Source organism: Hyaena hyaena, unplaced genomic scaffold (assembly GCF_003009895.1).
Source record: "Hyaena hyaena isolate Hyena2069 unplaced genomic scaffold, ASM300989v1 scaffold_425, whole genome shotgun sequence".
In the NCBI taxonomy this organism is placed as follows: domain Eukaryota; kingdom Metazoa; phylum Chordata; class Mammalia; order Carnivora; family Hyaenidae; genus Hyaena; species Hyaena hyaena.
Window position 1 is genome coordinate 1,304,652 of NW_024081052.1, and position 18,096 is coordinate 1,322,747.

Genomic DNA, 18,096 nt, shown 5'->3' on the forward strand with positions numbered 1-18,096 from the left:
TGGGGCTGCCCGGTAGAAGTGACTTCAAAGGGCCTGTGCCTGAGCTTCTGCCGCCGCGCTGCGTCCGCGGCCCTCGGAGCGAGGCCAGGGCAGGATCCCGGACATCGGGGCTGTCCTCGTCCCGGGGTCTCCGCGAACCCCGCGGGGGTGCGGGGCAATAGGCGCCAGGGCTGAGGGGCGGGTCCTCAGAGCCCCCCGAAGTGGGCGGGGCGGGCCGGCCTCGGGGCCAATCCCGGCGCGCGGGGAGCCGGGGCGGGGGCCGAGCGGAGGGGGGTTCGGGGGCGGGCGGGCCGGGGGCGGGGCGCGGCGTCCAGGCGGCGGCTGCGGCGACGGCGGCGGCGGCTCCTCAGTGTCCGGCTCCGGCTCCCGCGGCGGCTCCGGCCCGCGATGCCCCACTCCGTGACCCTGCGCGGCCCTTCACCCTGGGGCTTCCGCCTAGTAGGCGGCCGGGACTTCAGCGCACCCCTCACCATCTCGCGGGTGAGTCTGATGGCCATGGGGCGGCGGGAAGGTCCTCCATCTGAGACCCTGTCTTCGCGATCCACTCGAGACCCTGATCCCCGACGTCCCTGAAGTTCGAAGGCCAAGGAATGGCCAGGGCGACACACTGGCTCTAGAGGCTAACAGGCAGGGCAGCGCGGGGCCCCAACCTCCCCCCTCTCTCCCGCTGGGCCTGCCTGCCCTGTCCCTTGAAGGATCCCCACCCCCTAGTTCACACGCAGGAGCCTCCCTGCTGGTCTCATTTGGGGGGAGTCATTGCAGGCCAGGGAAAGACCGGAGTCGTGGGCCAGGGGTCTGGACGGATCTACAGAGGCCCAAAAATGCTGCTTAGACTGAACCCAGTCAGAGGTTTTGGGGTGAAATGACTGAGAGCCCCCTTCTCCTAACAAAGGTCCCTGTCAGCAGAGTTGGGCGACCCCAGGGAGGTCTGGGGTCCTCCCCGGGTATGAAAAGGGAAAGAGCCATTCACTTCCTCACTCTAGTTTTGGTTAAACTCTCGTCTATGACCTCAGTTGTCCTAAGGGGAAATGACCAAGAGGAATTCAGGGCGTCCAGGGGAAGGGGAAGGGGAGACATACTCTGAGGCTTGTGAGACCCCTGCCCACAGCACAACACAAGGCCATGGCCCAGAATAGCCTCAGCCAGGTTCCTCAGGGTTCCAGGGCTATGCATTGCCCAGGCTTAGGACAGAGGAGAAGTCGGGGGGGTGGGGGGGGGGAGGGTGCGCACATAACCCTGGGCGGTGGCTAATTTGAGGAGGGAGAGGAGCAGAGGAAGGGATTCAGGCCCCTTCAGAAGGGGTGCTCAGTCTGGGCGAGGCAGGATCCTGGCCCAGCCTTGGAGTCCCTTAGTTTGAAGGGCTAAAAAAGGGGAGTCAGACTCTGCCCTGGGGGTCCAGACTGAGGGACAAAGAGGACAAAACACAGACCCTGCCATTGAAGGCTCTCAGTCTGGAGGGAAGAGCAGAGGGGTCCTGAGCCCATTTGAGGGTGATCCCTTATCCTCACACAGGTACTCTGATCTTTGGGCGCCCCTGTCAGGAAACTGAGAACCACCTTCCCCCACCTTACTGCCACCTCTCTCACTGAGGCTGGACCAAGCTGTCTAGGCTTTGAGAGACTTCTTTCCACTTCTTAGAAGAGGGTGGGTACCCTCATAGAATCATGGAATCCCATTTCTGGGGGCCAGGGTGACAGGCAGGCCCAGCTGTCCTGGGAGGCTTCCCACATCTGCCTTTACTCCACCGCCACCAGGTTCCTGGGGCTGAGTGAGGTGGGCCTTTAACATAGCCAGGAGCTTTTCATCTCCTACTTCCCTGAGGGAGACTGCTGTGTGTGTGTGTGTGTGTGTGTGTGTGTGTGCGCTTGCTTCTGTGTCTGTCTGCATGTGTGTCTTGCTCTGTGTCCACCAAAGTGGACACTGGTGGGGGTGCTAGGCCAGCCAGCAGGCCAGGCACCCTGGGCGTGAGGCTGCTGACAGGCTCAGTGGCGGCGGCTGACGGCCACAGGCGGCAGGGAGCAGAGACATCTGTTGCCCACGCGGCTGCCTGCCCGCGGAGGAGAGGCCTCCACACGTCACAGTTGCGGCAGCAGCAGCAGCAGCCTTGTTTGGAGCTGACTGAGATACAGGCCCCTGGCAGGCAGGCAAGCAGGCTGGGAGAGGGTTTGCCAGGAAGAACCCCCCCCTTGTCCCCCAAAGTCATGTGGCAGCAGCTCAGGTCCAAGGAGCCAGGATGCCTGAGCCTGGGCTTGAGTGGGATCTGGGGAGATCTCCAGGGCTGTGAAGACACAGGCCACAGCATGCCTAACAGGTACCTCAAGGGCAGGTCTACAGATACTGCTGTTACATGGGAGTGTCCTTACCAAGGGGACTCAAGATCCAACCCTTTCCATGCTTCCAAGGCCTCCTCCTGCCTACCTCCCTGTGGGGACAGCCACACTCAGTGAGGGAGGAGGCTGGCTGCCTGGCAGAGCTGGGGTCTTGCACCTTCATTTAGCTCACGAAGCTTCAGGGAGCCCCCAAGAACACTGCCCAAGGCTTCTTCCCCTATGAATTATAGTGGTTGCTGGTCTTGGCTGGGCATCCACAGCATTCCAGGCCCCACCCTATTGGGTGTTGATACCAGCTCCCCAGGAACCAGAGCTGGGAGTGAGTACCACCATATGCCCAACCCATTGTGGAGACTTTTTGCCCTGATTGTCTTGGGTGGGCCTCACAAGAGCCATTATAAGTAAGGACTCCCTCCAGCCTTACATTATAGATGGGGACACTAAGGCTCAGAGAAGCTAAGGTAGTGAGTGTACCCAGAGGAGCAGAGCAGGGCCAGGAGTCCAGGCCTGTCTGAAACTTGCTGTGACTGGATGGGCCAGTATGGCACTGAACTCTGTGACTCCCAGCCCATCACAGCATCTAGGCTGGGCAGAGTGGAGCAGAGGCTGGGAACCTAGCTACTACAGGTGACGGGGCTGGTTCATGCCCCAGTGTCACAGCTGACGTCACTGTTCCACTCTCCCTTCCTTCTATTTTTTTAAACTGTTTGTTTGTTTTGAGAGAGAGAGAGCGGGGGGGGGGGGGGGGGGGGGGGGGGGGGGGGGGGGGGGGGGGGGGGGGGGGGGGGGGGGACAAAGGATCCAAAGTAGGCTGTGTGCTGACAGCAGAGAGCCTGATGCAGAGCTTGAGCTCACGAACCATGATATCATGACCTGCGCTGAACTCGGGCACTTAACGGACTAAGCCACCCAGACGCCCCACTTCAGTCTATTTACCCTGCACTCAGCAGTTAGAGGGATAGGCCTGAATTGATCTGTGTCCTATGACTTCTTGCTTAGAACCCTCCACAGTTCCCGACCACCCACGAGAAATGCCACCTTCTCACCTGAACCTACAAGACCTGCAGTTGTGGTCCTTGCTTCTTCTCTGACTTCTCTTCTATGGTCTCCTCACTAATGATGCTTCAACTCCAGGAGGCTGCTTTTACTCTCTCTCCCAGATGAGCTGTTATACATGCCAATCTTTCTACCTGTGACACTGTCTCTTCCCTGGAAGAAAAAATCACACAGTGGTTAGTGGATAAAACCTGTAACTAGCTGACTTGGAATGAAACCTTAACTCTGCCATTTATCAATTGAGCATCCTTCTGTGCTTCTCTGGACCTCAGTTTCCTAGTCTAAGAAATGGGCTTTTCTTGAGGATTAAGGAGACAATGCATATAAAGGCAGTTGGAAGAGTCATGATTTCCTGGCCTCATGCCCTCTCTGACCAGAACTCCCCGAGCTAGTGAAGCTGGCAGAGGCCCAGCCACCCCTGCTTTCAAGAACTTCCTCCACCCACAGGGGCCTGAATGCACCCCTTGTGCTGGCTGAGTCATCCTGTAGCTAGCTGCCCCCCTGAAGAAGATTTCTCTCCAGCATGGGGACTGGGACAAGGTGTCCCTTCCCCCAAGCCTCCTTTACTTCACTGTAGGGATGAGAACAGCCTGTGCCTCACCAGGTGGTTGAAAGTTTGCCATGAACTAGTTACGGGGAAAGCCCAGGCCATGTGACAGAGCATGTATCCATAAAGGAGAGGGGCCTTGAGTGGAGGGTGAGATGAAGCCTAATGGATGCTTCCCCAGGAGAACAGTCTTGTGTAGTGCCCAGCCCTGTGAATGAGCATTCATGGTGGGCTGTTGGCTGAGAGTGTCATGCTCTAGAAAAATATTCCCTGGGGCAAAAATATTTCAGGGCAGGTCAGCTTAGGCACTTCCTGCACCAGGACTCCAGCCAAGGAGCTGCTGTCACCTCAGCTTTGTCCACTCACTGCTGAAAACTGATTAAGCTGAGCCTTGCTGGGCTTCCAGGAGCTCCCACTCCCAGCAATAGGAACAGGATCAGTGGCAGCTCTTGAGAGCTGGACACCACTGGAGAGGCAGGGTAAGAATGAGGGTGCCTTGGGGCGCCTGGGTGGCTTAGTCGGTTGAGCGTCCGACTTTCGCTTAGGTCATGATCTCGCGGTTCGTGGGTTCGAGCCCCGCGTCGGGCTCTGTGCTGACTGCCAGCTCAGAGCCTGGAGCCTGTTTCAGTCTGTGACTCCCTCTCTCTCTGACCCTCCCCTGCTCACGCTGTCTCTCTCTCTCTCCTAGAAATAAAAATAAATAAAGAAAAGAAAAAAAAAAGAATGAGGGTGCCTACAGGGCCCCTGGCTGGCTCATTTGGTGAGCATGTGACTCTTTTTTTTTTTTTTTAATGTTTATTTCTTTTTGAGAGAGAGAGAGAGCATGAGCGAAGGAGGAGAAGGGGTGGGTGGGACAGAGGATCCTAAGTGGGTTCCACACTGACAGCAGTGAGCCTGATGTAGAGCTCGAGCTCATGACCTGTGAGATCATGACCTGAGCCAAAGTCAGATGCTCAACAGACTTAGCCACAGAGGTGTCCCAGTGAGCATGTGACTCTCAATCTTGGGGTTGCGGGTTCGAGCCCCATGTTGGGCATAGAGATTAATTTCAAAATTTTAAATAAAATTAAAGAATGAGGGTGCTTAAAGTCTATTTCCAAAGGCTGTGGTGGGACCGGGGATAGGGCGAAGGGTGCCCTGTTTCCTGAATTCCCCTGGACCCCTTACTCATGCCTCCCTGTGAGCCTGTCCCCAACCTCTTATGGCTTTCATGAGGGGACCAGCATTGTAAGAGTCTCCAGATATGGACAGCATTTGATTAGAGTCAATAGTGGCACTGGAGTGGCCTGAGTGAGTATCCTGCAGAGGAAGTGGAGGTAAAATTGTGACTCTGGAGTGCAGATTGGCAGCTGGAAGTAGATGGCTCTGAACTTGACTGGGGAGGTGATGACACAGACCCCGAATGAGGCAGTTAAGGGAGCAAAGTGGGAAAGGGGGTGCACAGAGTATTGTGAGAGCCCAGAGAACAGGTTCGCAGGGGAAATGGCCTCTCTGCTAAGGCCTGAAGGTGAGGAGGAGTAAGCTAACAATTATGGTTTGAGGTCAAGGGAAAGAATGTTCCAGGCAGAGAGAAGAGCATCTGCAGAAGCATGGAGGTGAGAACTCTCTGCAACTGTGAGTAGCCCCTGGATATTCAACTGGCCTGGACAGAGTATGGGTAGGTAAATGTGAATGTGGGAAGTAGGAAGGAGAGGAAACAAGTAGGGAGACAAAGGCAGTAGGAAATAACAGGTCAAGGGGCTGTGGTGCAATCTGTCTGGGCAGAGCACTGTCTATGTAGGGTATTTGTGACATGTCCATGCTGTGTACGTATCTGGGAGCACATGTGTTCCCTGTGTGTCCCTTCCATGTCCTTGGGCACATATGGAGGCTACAAGAGTGGCATCCTACTTGTTCCAGTCTTATATGCCTTCACTTATATGCCCCTCTTATATGCTCTCACACCCCACTAGTCCTTCAGGTGCTGGAATTGGGGGTGTTTAGAGCAGAGGCTGCAGTCAGACCACATACCTTGGTTGCCCACCCACAGGTCATGTTGGCAGGAGGGCCACACAGCCCAGTTTCTGAGGTTGAAAGGGTTCTAGAGCAGAGACCGCAGCAAGGCCACACAATGACCAATGCCCAGTGATCTGGCTTGTCCACCTCCAGGTCCATGCCGGAAGCAAGGCTGCACTGGCTGCCCTGTGTCCTGGAGACCTGATCCAGGCCATCAATGGTGAAAGCACAGAGCTCATGACACACCTGGAGGCACAGAACCGCATCAAGGGCTGCCATGACCATCTCACGCTCTCCGTGAGCAGGTATGCACAGGGCAGGCTGGGTCAGGGTGATTGGGGGGGATTAAGGGGAACATGAGTTAGGAATGGTCAGTGTCCTGGAAGAGCTGGACCTCACACAGTCTCTATGCCTCAGCTCCGTGGCACCCTGGTCTTAGGAAGCAGTGCTCTCCCAGTGGCCTGCCAGACACTGTTTGGAGATGGGAGTGGCTCAAGAAAGGAAGAAGCTCCCAGTTAGCTCAGGGCTGGAGGTGTATGGAGGCACTTATGAGAAGGGGACAGGCAGCCCAAATCAAGTATAAAATAAGACCTTGGGTGGCCTCTGGGGAGGGGGATGATCTAAGTCTTTTTTCCACCCCTGAGTGATCAGCTTGATGACCATTTCAAAGTGGTTTCTTGTCCGACACCTCATTTAATCCTAAAAACTGCTGGGTGAGATAAAACCTAGTATAGTCCTCGTATTACAGATGAGACAGTTGAAGCTCAGAAAGGTTAGAGGGAGTCTACAGTCACATAGCAAGGGAGTGGGGAAGCAAAATTTGTCCTCAGATCTCTCGCTCCTAGGACTGGCTGCTAACCACTCCTACCACCCTGTGGCTACTCTGCCTCAGCTGTCCCCAGCATGGCTCATGCCTCTGCCCCAGCTAAACTTGGATGCTGTGGATTATGTAATGCCATCCAGCCTGCATGAAGGGAGGATTGGGGATCACCAAGCCCCATATGTACCCTATAAATGGTCTAGGATGGAAAGTCCACCTTGGGTGTCCACAGCATTACTCAGGCCCTGGGGTCTTTGTTCGGCTCTAAAGGCAGCTGGCCGGGTCCTGGCTGAGTGGGATCTCCCTGCCCTCTGTCTTACTTGGATCCAGAGAAGTCAGACATAACTGCTCAGCTCTGCCACGTTCACTGCTAACAGGGACTTTCCATGATCCCCTGTGGATGTGTGTCGGCAAAACCTCCCCAAACCACAATACGGCTAACTATGCCTTAGAGCTGGCAGGGCTGAGAGCCAGTAAACATGTTAGGAAGGCTTCTGAGATAGTCTCCATTTGTTTCTGGGTCCAGGTTGGGGTCAGGACCCCTGACTGTGCTCTTGGAGCTGATTGCAAGTCCAAGACCTTATATTCTCCACCTGGCCCAAAGCAGGGAGCCCCTGGCCTGAAAGTTCAGCAGAGCCAGTTCTCATGCAGACTTTACGGGATCTTAAGTACACCAGATGACCTCTGTGAGAAGGGTTTCCTTTTCCTTAAAGAGGGATCACATTCGTCACCCTCTTCCAGACTGAGGTACAGTCTGGCTGAGGGAAACATCAGCACTACTCTGCCCACGAGTAGCCTCTGTGGTCGCCCCACTTGGCTGGTTTCCTGGGCCCTGACTCACCTCCAGCCTTGATTTTACATGGCTAAACAAGGGAAGCCCTGGTAGTAGTGGAGTGAGAGAGGCAGTGGAGGCTTATAGGGGGCCTGAGTCAGGAAGTTCCCAGAGGGAATGATGTCAGGGGAGGGCCGCAGGGTGGGGGCAGGGTGGAGGTCCCCCTTCCTTCCTTCCTTCCCTGGTCATTTGTTCCAAGCCAAGCATGTATGGAGCCAGGGGTCCCCTGACCTGTTCTACCCTGCCTCAAAATGCTGCTTGGCTATGGAGCAGGTGAGAGCACATTCTCTTCTGTCACAGATCTGGGTTCAAACCCCAGCTCTGCACTTGAGAACTGTGTTGTCCTCCAGTAAGTGACTTAGTCTCAAAGCTCTCTGCTTCCTTAACTCCAAAGTGGGACCATCTTGTGATTTAGGGATTGAATGCTTATGACACACCAGGTCTGCTCAGGGTGAAAATTTGGGGTTCTGTCTCCAACACCTATCTCCACTTTTCACATATCTAGAGTCCGGGAGATCATAAAGGCCACCTTGACCCTCTGGGCCAGCATTTCCTTTCCTGGGCACTGTCTCACCTGCAGGCCCCTGAACCTGACCTCTAGCCTGTTTGCCGTGCCAGGGCCTATGCCCCAAAGACCCCCTCAACGTAGGTTCTGTGGAGGATCTGCCAGGTGAACTGGCTGGAAGGAGCTATTCTGTGTTCCCACGCCCAGAGCTCTGCCCAGACCACTTATCCTCATGTGTACAGAGGGCTCTAATCCTCCACCGACTTCTCCACAGATGCAAAGTGAAAGAAAGGCCCAGCTTTCCTGTTATGCTTATTTTGTCTAGAACTCGGAACCAGTTATCCCAACAGTCCAGGCCAACTCACACTTTCTGGACATGTCCTGTAGGCCCAGACGTTCCTGGTATCAGTTCCGACCCTTGGCTTCTGGTGGGGTCTGTGTTGCTCACTATGTATGTTACAAGATTCATTTGCATGGCCCATGCTTGGGCTATCATTTGCTTAGAGATGGTAGATGGTACCACCTGTCCATCCTGGCATGAAGGCTTGGGAATGGAGATTGAATAAGCTCTTCATTCTGATCTGATGCCTTGGGCCACACTCTTGGCTCTGGGTCCTTTGTGCACTCTGACCTTCGGGCCTCAGGCTTGTACATCTCTTCTGGGCAGAACCTCAGGGAAGCATAAGGCCCATATAGCCACAAGAGAGGCCCTAGATTCATCCCAGAAGAGCTCTGAGTGGGTGGAGGCCATAGGTAGAGCTGTGAGTTAGGGCAGTCACTTGGGAGCCAGGCTGAGAGGGTTGGGGCCAGGTGCCGGTGGGGATGGTGTTGCCCTGGGGCAGCAGAGCTTTGGTTGCACAGGCCTGCAGAAGGCTGTGGAGGAGAGAGGCTGGTCTGCAGGGGATTAAGGAATGGGCAGAGGTGAGGAAATGTAGAGTAAGTATGGTCTACAAGTGTAGACAGATAGATAAAATCCTTCACTGAGTGGGGGACAGAGGCAGAGTTGAGTTTCTGGCCCAGTGATGGGACCTTGGAAGGCACCCGGAGGCCTTTTGAGGTGAGAGGGGACATTATTGGTCTCACTGGTCTCACTTCACACCCACCTGTCAGTCTGGGATCCATGCACCCTCCTAGGCTGCGTTTTCACAGGGCTACTGAGTGGCAGGACTGGGCCCCAGGCCCATAGATTCTCAGCCCCGCCTGCCCCGCCTGCCCCGCTTATGGCAGGTTTATGATGTTTTTCTCCCTCCTCAGTGGTGTTTGGCTTTTGGTTTCTATGGTGAGGCAGGAATTTCCTAATGGCCTGTTTCCCATCTGGGCTGGGCAGACACTGGTGATGACTCTGCCGGCAGCAGGAGGGGAGGCGCACCCCTCAAAGCCTTTATTTCACCTCCCCCAGAGCCCATGGATGCCTGACCTCCAGGCCAGGCCAGAGGCTCTGGATGGAAGAGGACAAGTAAATGAGCTCCTAGCTGATCAGTGTGTGAGGCCTGGCTCACCCGTCTATGAGCTTGCCTCTTTATGCTGAGGCCACAGAGAGGGCAAAAAAGTGGGGAAGCTGCAAGGCTTCTGTTACATCCTCCCTGGGAATGAGACCAGAAAGGCATGGAGCAGCTGGTGGGGAGGGAACACACAGCCCCACCCTAGGCGGGTGGCTGACCTGAAGTTCTGACTTCTCCTATAATGGCTGCCATTCTGGTGCAGGGGCAAGTGCTGCAGTGGTGGCCTTTGCCATGCCTGGTGCCAGGCTGGGTCCGCGGGGGCTCTGGGCCCAGAGCCCAGCCCCTCTTGGTCCTGGTCCCAGTCATATTAGGCACAGTAAGCAAACATATCTGACCATCCTGATTTCTGCCATAGGCCTGAAAGCAGGAGCTGGCCCAGCACCCCAGAGGACAGCAAGGCTCAGGCGCAGAGGATCCACATTGACCCTGAGGCCCAGGTATGTACAGACACCACCTGGCCTGGCCTGGTTCAGAGCGAGCCCAGGGCAGAGCAGCCAGGCCTGGTCCATGGGTTAAATTGCACGAGATGTCTTCACAATGGCTTTCAGATGGCCAGGCTGGAGACTGAAGCAGTAGACTTCTCTGGGCCATGTCTGTGCCCCATCCTGTGTTCCCCAGGTGATGGGCATCTACTGGGGGCTCTGTCTGTACCCTAGGCAGTCCAAGATTCTGAGACAAAAGGACCTCTAAAGGTCAGGAACGGGGCCAGACCTTGGCTCAGGGCTACTATCCACCCAGCTGGGCTTCACTCTGGTGCCCAGTGATGCCAGACCAAGAGGAAGTCACCAGGCTTGAGGGCGGGGTGGGGGCAAACGTTGAGCCGTGGAGTGACTTCAGACTGTTTAAGTACTCTTCTGTCCCATCTTAGCCTTGGATGCCCACCTGGCTAGAGCCAAACTCAGGCCTCAAGACTGACTTTAGAATATAAGACGCTTCCTTGCTCTATCTAAGACTACAGTTTTCCCCTGGCCATCCTGTGATTGTACCTTGCAGACCTCAGCCTGCTCAGTCACCTCTCTGTGTATGACAGGACTCATAGCTATGATACTGTCCTCAAAAGGAGGAGGGGGACAAGGAGAAGCTGCTGTAGGGCCTTGTTTTGCCACAGGCTTGAGAGGTAGCCAAGTGGGCAGGGCTGAGGTATCCAGAGCCAGCTCCACATCTCTGGGCCACAGAGTTTGGATAAGGTGGAGCAGGACTACTCTGTGATGGTGCTGGAGCCATGGGACTCAGCATCTGGGACTATGGCCTCCCGGGCCTGCTTATGTCTACTTCTCGCTAAGGAGGCTTCACTATATAGAAGGAAGGATTCGCGATGGCCTCTCCCTCACCATGTACCCCAGTCCTCGTCTTGCTCTGATATTTGTTCCCTACTTTGCTTTTGCTGGAATCTCTGAGGCCAGATGCTTACTACATGACAGGAAGTGCCCATTCTGAAAAGGGAGAGGCATTTAGCAGTTCTGGGTTGGCAGAAGCCAGGGGCCAAGAAGTCCAGAGAAGGCACATTATTCATCCAAGGGTTCGGAGAGAGAGCTTCCTGAAGGAGGGGGTATCCAAGCCAAGACCTGAATGACTACGAAGAATAAGGCCAGCGAAGGGGCATGGAGAAAGGAGGTATATAGGAAGCACAAAGGCCCAGAAGTGAGAAATAAAAAAGAAAGCTCCTAGGGGTGGGAGGGCAGAGGCAAGGGTTGAGGTAGAACCACAGAGAGTCTCTCGGTTTCCTCTCTCCAGGACCTCAGCTGTTCTTGCAGAGATTCACGGCCACACTTATGTGCCCCAAGCTTGCCCTTATAGTCCCTTGGACCCCAGAGGAGGTTCCAGGGGAGGGCAGGGGCTGACAAATTGACCAGACTTGACATGCACCAGGTGGAAGACAGCAGCACAGTGCAGGCCCCTGGCACATATGTGAGGCCCAGCTCTCAAGTGTGAGCGCAGGATGGATAGGAGAAGGGGGCCTGAATTTTGCAATTTGAAGCTCAGCTCTGTTCAGTCCTTCAGGAGAGGCTCAGGGCCAGTGGGCCTGGGGGCCAGAGAGCAGCTGCCCGCCCCCACACTTTCCCTTATTGACCTCCTCAAGGACTAGGCTGCCAGTGGCTCAGGCTGGAGTCAGAGGAATTTTCTACAAGCACAAGAGCTGCCCCTCAGCTGCTGCCTGCCCCTTGTACTTAAAAGTCATGAGCTCTGTGGGTGGCAACAGAAACACCCCCATTCAGCCCCCGCAGGGCTATGTCTTCAGGAACACAGACACAGGGCTCATTGTCCCCAAAGTGCTCCCACCCTCCGCCTCCAGCAGGGAGCGAGTGGGCCCAGCTAGAGCCATCAGAGGAGGAGAAAACTACAATTGGCCCTAAAACCATCACAAGGTACCCCATATGCACCCCTGGTGCATATAGGTCATGTAGGGTCATAGGAGAGAGACCCTTCTTCCCTCAGGCCTTACATGGGAACACAGGAGGCATTTGGTCCAGCCCAGGGCTGAGAAAGGATGATGATAACAGAAGCTTTCCCAGAGACGTTGCCATGTAAGCTGAGAACCTGGTGATGGGTCAAGGCAAGCCAGGTAGAGCAGGCAGCCCTCACATCCCTGGTCCTTCCCAGGCCAGCAGAGAGCTCGAGTTTGGCCTCTAGGAGGTTCTACCTGCTCATCTGGACTCAGTACTCACTTCCATCCAAGCTGAGTGTCCCAGATTCTGACCACACTCATGTGGGAGCTGATGGGCAAGCAAGCAGTTACTCCCATTCTGCTGATTATCCCACAGAGGCTTTGAGAACCAAATCAATGACTGGCGGATACTCTGAGAGAGTACATGGTACCAAGTGCCCCAGCCCAGAGAGGGGGGAGATCCAGGAATAGGAATAGGAGCTCAGGAATGCCCATGACAGCCCTTCATCCAACAAGCATTTGCTGTGTGCCAGGTACTATGCAAAGTGCTTTGTATGCAACTCTCTCATTTTATCCCCACAAGGAATTTATGATATAGATACCATTACATTCCCGGTTTCACAGATGAAGAAATAGATTCAGAGAGGTGATAGAGCTGGAACTCACACCAAGACTGAGGTCACCATGGCATCCTAACCACTGATTTCAGATCTAGAGAGGCGGCTGCATGGGTGGCCGTGGGGGGGAGTAGTGGCTCTGATGACCCTGCATGGACTCCCACACCCTGCTGGGTGAGTGAGGGCTTCCTTCCTCCAGGACCTTGTGACTCTCCTTCCTGTTGAAGGCTCCTCCATACCAGCCCAGCCCTGCCCCCACAGCCCATGGCCCATCTGGTCCCCATTATAAGCCAGGCCAGCCTTGCCTGCCTGTCTGCCCTTCAGACACATGTGCAAAAGTGCTTGAGTTTCTCAGGGGCTTTTGTTCGGCCCAGTGGGGACAAGGGCTTTCCTACTGCTGTTTGCTTCACTGATGAGGGCCCACCTGGCCAGCGAGAGACCCTCCCTCCCCTTTGTCTGTTGCAGTGGGGGTAGTGGGAATACCACCCCCACTCTGGCTGGTCCGCCCATTCCCCAGGCTCCCGCCCAGCTCAAAGGCTGCAGAAAAAGCAAGGGCAGTCCAGACAAAGCTCTGCAGGCTCCACTGTGCCGCAGTGCTGGAGGCTGCCTGATATGGGCTCCTTTCCCTTAGAACAGGCATCTCGTCTACACCATCTAGTCTCCCCATCCCCACTGTAGAGCAGAGGAGAAATTTACATGTCATCTCCCGAGCTGATGATGAGACCCACCTTCATGGCCTGGACCCTTGTGCCTTATCCTAAAGTCACGCTGCTCTGGCCACCAATCTTGTCCCAGCCATGAAGGCTACTGTGGTCACCCCCAGGGTGACCAGCACTGACTCCAAGTATAAGAGACTGTGTATGTGTGATTAGATGTATGTTGGTGGCCTGGCTGGCACTTGTGTGGTGTCTTCGTCCACGTGGAAAGTTCTTGGGAAAGTGTGCATCCCTATATGTGGGTACAAGCTAGGGGCAGCATGGCCCTGGACTCTGCAGGGACAAAGATCCCCAGTCCCCATTCAGATCCACACCTACGGAGATACCACCCTTTTCTCATGAGCTGAGGAGGCATGTTCAAGGCATCCCCTCAAATGTTTTAGCCAAGGGCACCAGGCTGGCCATGGGGTGATGGGGTGGGGATCCTCAGGCCCCGGCCCAGCCTCTGCCCCTCATCTGCTATGCCTATAGAGGGTCACCAATATTGTGCTCAGAAATATGAAATGGAAGCAAAGGTCCAGGCCTGGAGGGGGCTGACCTCACAATGACACCCTCGAACCTCAGTCTGCTCCCACCTCCACTGAGCGCTTTGGGCACACAATTGATGACTCTTCCTGGCTGCAGGACAGGAGTTTGTTTTTCGTGTTTCCTGCTATGGGCCCATACAGTCCCCAGCACATTTCTGGCAGATAAGAAGGCTTGGCACCCGGACCATCTCTGCAAGGAAGCCACACACTTTGCTCCAGTCACATTGGCCTTAAAAGGCTTCTTAGAATGGTCATGCCCCAACACCGTCCCTTACGGGCACTGGTGGTGAGAACCACGACATGCTTCATGTGCCGAGGTTGAATCTAAAGGCACTCAGGTTTTTGTATCTGACTTTCCATGGCCATTTCTCATTTCTGCTGGGGTTGAACCAGGCCCAACTTTCAGCCCTTCCCTGTCCAGGCACCACAGCCCAAAGATGCCAGAGCAGGGGTAACCAGCCAGCATCTAAGAAGGCCTGGCATAAAAGGGTAGGGATGGAATGTATAAGGAATGGCCAGAGACTACCCCAGAGGATTTCTCAGTGCCTCAGGCCCTTCTCTCTTGTAGGATGGCAGTCCGGCGACCAGCAGGCGGCCCTCAGCCACTGGGATTGGGCTAGAAGATGGCAGGCCAGGCCTGGGACCTCCTTATGGGCAGCCATCTCACCTCCCATTGCATCACAATGGCAGCAGCACTGAGGCTACCTTAATGACTCAAATGAGCACCCTGCATGTGTCTCCACTTCACAGGTAGTACAGAGAGGTGGCCTTTGAAGCCACGCTCAGATCCCCATCTTAATCCCAGATCCCTCAAATCTCATCTTAACCCCCGACACTTGCTCTCTGGATCTCAGCTGGTTTCATTCTGACCCACGAAACCTCACCAGACCCCTGAACTGGCAGAGGGAAGGCTGGCACCACAACCCCGTCCCTTGGTGCATCTTTTTCACGCAGCACTGACCCAGCCAAAGGCCTCCCGCGGAGCCGCGACTGTGGAGTGGACCTGGGCTCAGAGGTGTACCGGATGCTTCGGGAGCCAGCTGAGCCCTTGGCTGCAGAGCCCAAGCAGTCAGGCTCCTTCCGCTACTTGCAGGGCATGCTGGAAGCTGGGGAGGGCGGTAAGACCCCTGCCAACTTGCCCCACCTGCCTTCCCACTCCCTCAGTTGCCCTAAATTGATCCGCCCCTCCACCCTTTGCATCCCCGTGCTCTGCCGCCCAGCCATCCCCCCCTGCCTGTCTCCTCCCAGGTTCCCACACCCCTTGCTGCACCTGTGAGTTCTGATTCCCACTCAACTCTTGTCACCACCCCTGGTCCCACATCCCGCAAACCTCGTCCCCAGTCGCAGTGCTGGTGGTCCCTGAAGCTGGGCCCAACCCACACCGTGCAGAAGTGAAATTATTCCCTTTTCTAACCTCTGCACCTGGCTCATGCCGCTTGCGCTCCGGCTTTCAGGGGAGCGGCCCGGGCCTGGAGGCCCCCGCAACGTCAAGCCCACCGCCAGCAAGCTGGGCACTCCGCTGAGTGGCCTGCAAGGACTGCCCGAGTGCACACGCTGCGGCCATGGCATCGTGTGAGTACCCACCCCTGCCTTCCCCGCCCTGATCCGGGTATTCCCTTGGCCCCGCCCCAGGCCCCGATGGGAGCACGAATGCGTCAGTCGGGCGCTGGAAGCAGCCCTCTCTCTCCGTCTCCCCATCAGGGGCACCATCGTCAAGGCTCGGGACAAGCTTTATCACCCAGAGTGTTTCATGTGCAGCGACTGCGGCCTGAACCTTAAGCAGCGCGGTTACTTCTTTCTGGACGAGCGGCTCTACTGCGAGAGCCACGCGAAGGCACGCGTCAAGCCGCCGGAGGGCTACGACGTGGTGGCGGTGTACCCCAATGCCAAGGTGGAACTCGTCTGAGCTGCTCCCGGAACTTCCAGTTCCTGTTTCTGCTTTTAATGCCCCTGCTTGGCCCGTGTAAATATGTTTGCCCCCTGACTCTTTAATAAACTCCCTGGCTCAGCCTTGAACATGTCAGTGCTCTGACCTGCCTCCCTCTAGGGCAAGCCATCACTCCCGAGTGCTGCCTCTGTTTGGGTGCCACGCATGTCCTAGGCACTGGGTGCATTGGTGAGCAAGACAGGTGCTGTGCTGTCTTCAAGGAGGCCACAGCCTAAATGGCTGGCAGATATAAATCACAAGAGGCAGTTATATTAATAGGGAGTTGAGATCAGGGGTGCTATAACTGATGTCACGCCAAGGGGTCTGATCTGGGTGGAACCAGAGAAGGTGTCAACTGAGAACTAAGGGATGAGGAAGGAAGAGTTCTACAGAGTGAGAAATTGTGCATGCAGGGGTATGGCGGAAGTGAGCACAGACGGGAAAGGTCTCTGGCTACCAGCAGAGAGGGCAGCCCCTAGCAGCTGCAGGTGGGATTGCCGAGGCAGGGAAGGGGGAGGGAAGGGGGCTGGGAAAGATCGCTGGGAAAGACTGCTGGCGGCGGTATCTGCCTCCTGGCTTTCTCCTGGCATCCTTGCGGGGGCTCTCCCTTCCTGCTCTTGGGCCCCCTCCCCACTATTCTTTCGGCGACCCCTTTTTCTTTCCCCTTCCCCGCTCTCCACACTAGAGGGCGTGCTTAGAGAGTGCTGGGGGAGGGCCTGTGAGAGCCGGGAGTGGGCTGGGTTGGGGGAAGGGGTGTGGAGAGGGAAAAAGAGAAAGAGAGAGAGACAGGCGGAGGGCCTACGACCGCACCCTTCACGCAGCTCCTATCTCCAAAGCCGAGGGTAAACACAACCCCTTCTCCAAGGCCTGGAGGTTGGTTACAGGGTGGTGGGGCGACCTGGAGCCTTTCATGGATCGGTTGCACATGCCGGTACAGACTGGCACATTTTTAAAAATATAAATGCTATCAGAGTTGGTGAAATTGTGGTCGTTCACAGGCAACAAACTGCCCTGGACTCCAGGTCACACAGATCTGCATTCTCCACAGCGTGCTGCGGACCGGAAGCAGCCTCATTCGCGGAGTCCAGTTTACTTAGCCCCGATTAAAGTACGTTTGTGCTATTTTCAATTTTGTATTATCACAAAAACCACAAAAGGCTTATCGGTTCTCACTCTTAACTATCAGCACACGACAGTGCCCATTTCCTCACGCTCTTGCCATCATAAGATATTATCTCTCTTTTTTTCATTTTTGCCAATCTGACGAGTAAAATGCCTTAGGTGCTTGCTTTAATTTGCATTTCTCTGATTACCGGTGATGCGCATTTATTCAAAACATACTTCTGTTTGCTGTTGGGTGCTGAATGAACAGCCGGAAACTGAATGGTCTTCTCCCTCCAAGACTTCTTGTGTGAATTGCCCTAAACCCTTCACTCGTTTCTCGGAGACTTATTTAACTTCTCGTTGATAGGGCCTTTTCATACTTTTATAGCGGTCTTTGTCACTGGACTTTATTCCACTTATCACATTGACTTAATTAGTACTGTCGTAGAGTTTAATATGCCAATATCTCCTTGTTCCTCATTTTTTACAAACACGTCAAGGCTGTTCTTCTACATTTCTAATCGTCAGGGATTAGACTCAGGATGTCAGGCTTGGAAAAACAAACTTATTTGAACTGCGACCCTGACTCTCCAGATTCATTTGGCAAGAACTGATGTAAAAGGTATAGTTCTGTCCTCTACACTGTGATTCCGTGCTTACCCCTGCATTTATTCAGTCGTGGTGTACATAATGTCGTAAATTTTTATTTCTGATTACTTCTTGTAGACTTTGAGTTCATGCTTTAATTTGTTCTTCTCCTGCCGTCTTCTCCTCTCGCTGAGGGAGCACAGGCCAGGGCGGTGGGCAGGTGCCCCCTGAGAAGTGAGGGGAGAAGAGACAGGGCTGGAGTCCTGGGTCCTGGTCTTGCGGACAATCCCAGCCCCGACTCGCCATCGTCTCCTGCTCCGCAGAGGGTCAGACGGTGACCTTGCAATGAGGCTGGGTCTGGAGCGTTCAGAGGGTCCAGGCTGCACTCATGAGCTCACTTGAAGGCCACACAGGAGTAGGGGGGAGCTGTGGAGACTCCACTTCCTCCCCATCCCGCCTCTCCTGCACACAAGGTCGTGGCCCTACCCTCTCTTAAGCGGGAGCCCTAAGGGACGACAGACAGCCAGGGAAGCCTTTCCGAGCAGGAGCCGGAGGAAAAATACCGAACCCTCACCCCAGGCCAAGCTCCAACCCACGGAGACTCGGCTCCCCACTCCCACCTGCCTCTGTGCCTCCGGCAGCCA

The 18,096-nt window shown here is 55.3% G+C and overlaps 1 protein-coding gene across 1 annotated transcript; it reads left to right on the forward strand.

Annotated features, from left to right (window-relative positions):
- The first annotated feature begins 336 nt into the window (after positions 1-336).
- Positions 337-15,854, forward strand: PDLIM4 (PDZ and LIM domain 4). Its single transcript, XM_039252563.1, has 7 exons — positions 337-480; positions 6,082-6,233; positions 9,943-10,024; positions 14,402-14,583; positions 14,788-14,951; positions 15,288-15,405; positions 15,535-15,854. Exons 1-7 carry the CDS (start codon positions 388-390, stop codon positions 15,737-15,739), a joined length of 996 nt encoding a protein of 331 aa, XP_039108494.1. The 5' UTR covers positions 337-387; the 3' UTR covers positions 15,740-15,854.
- The last annotated feature ends 2,242 nt before the right edge of the window (positions 15,855-18,096 follow it).

Coding starts and splice junctions, on each gene's coding strand:
- PDLIM4 (XM_039252563.1), top strand. CDS start 388: ATGCCCCACTCCGTGACCCTGCGCGGCCCTTCACCCTGGGGCTTCCGC. Junction 6,234..9,942: donor CTCACGCTCTCCGTGAGCAG/GTATGCACAGGG, acceptor TTTCTGCCATAG/GCCTGAAAGCAGGAGCTGGC. Junction 10,025..14,401: donor ACATTGACCCTGAGGCCCAG/GTATGTACAGAC, acceptor TCTCTCTTGTAG/GATGGCAGTCCGGCGACCAG.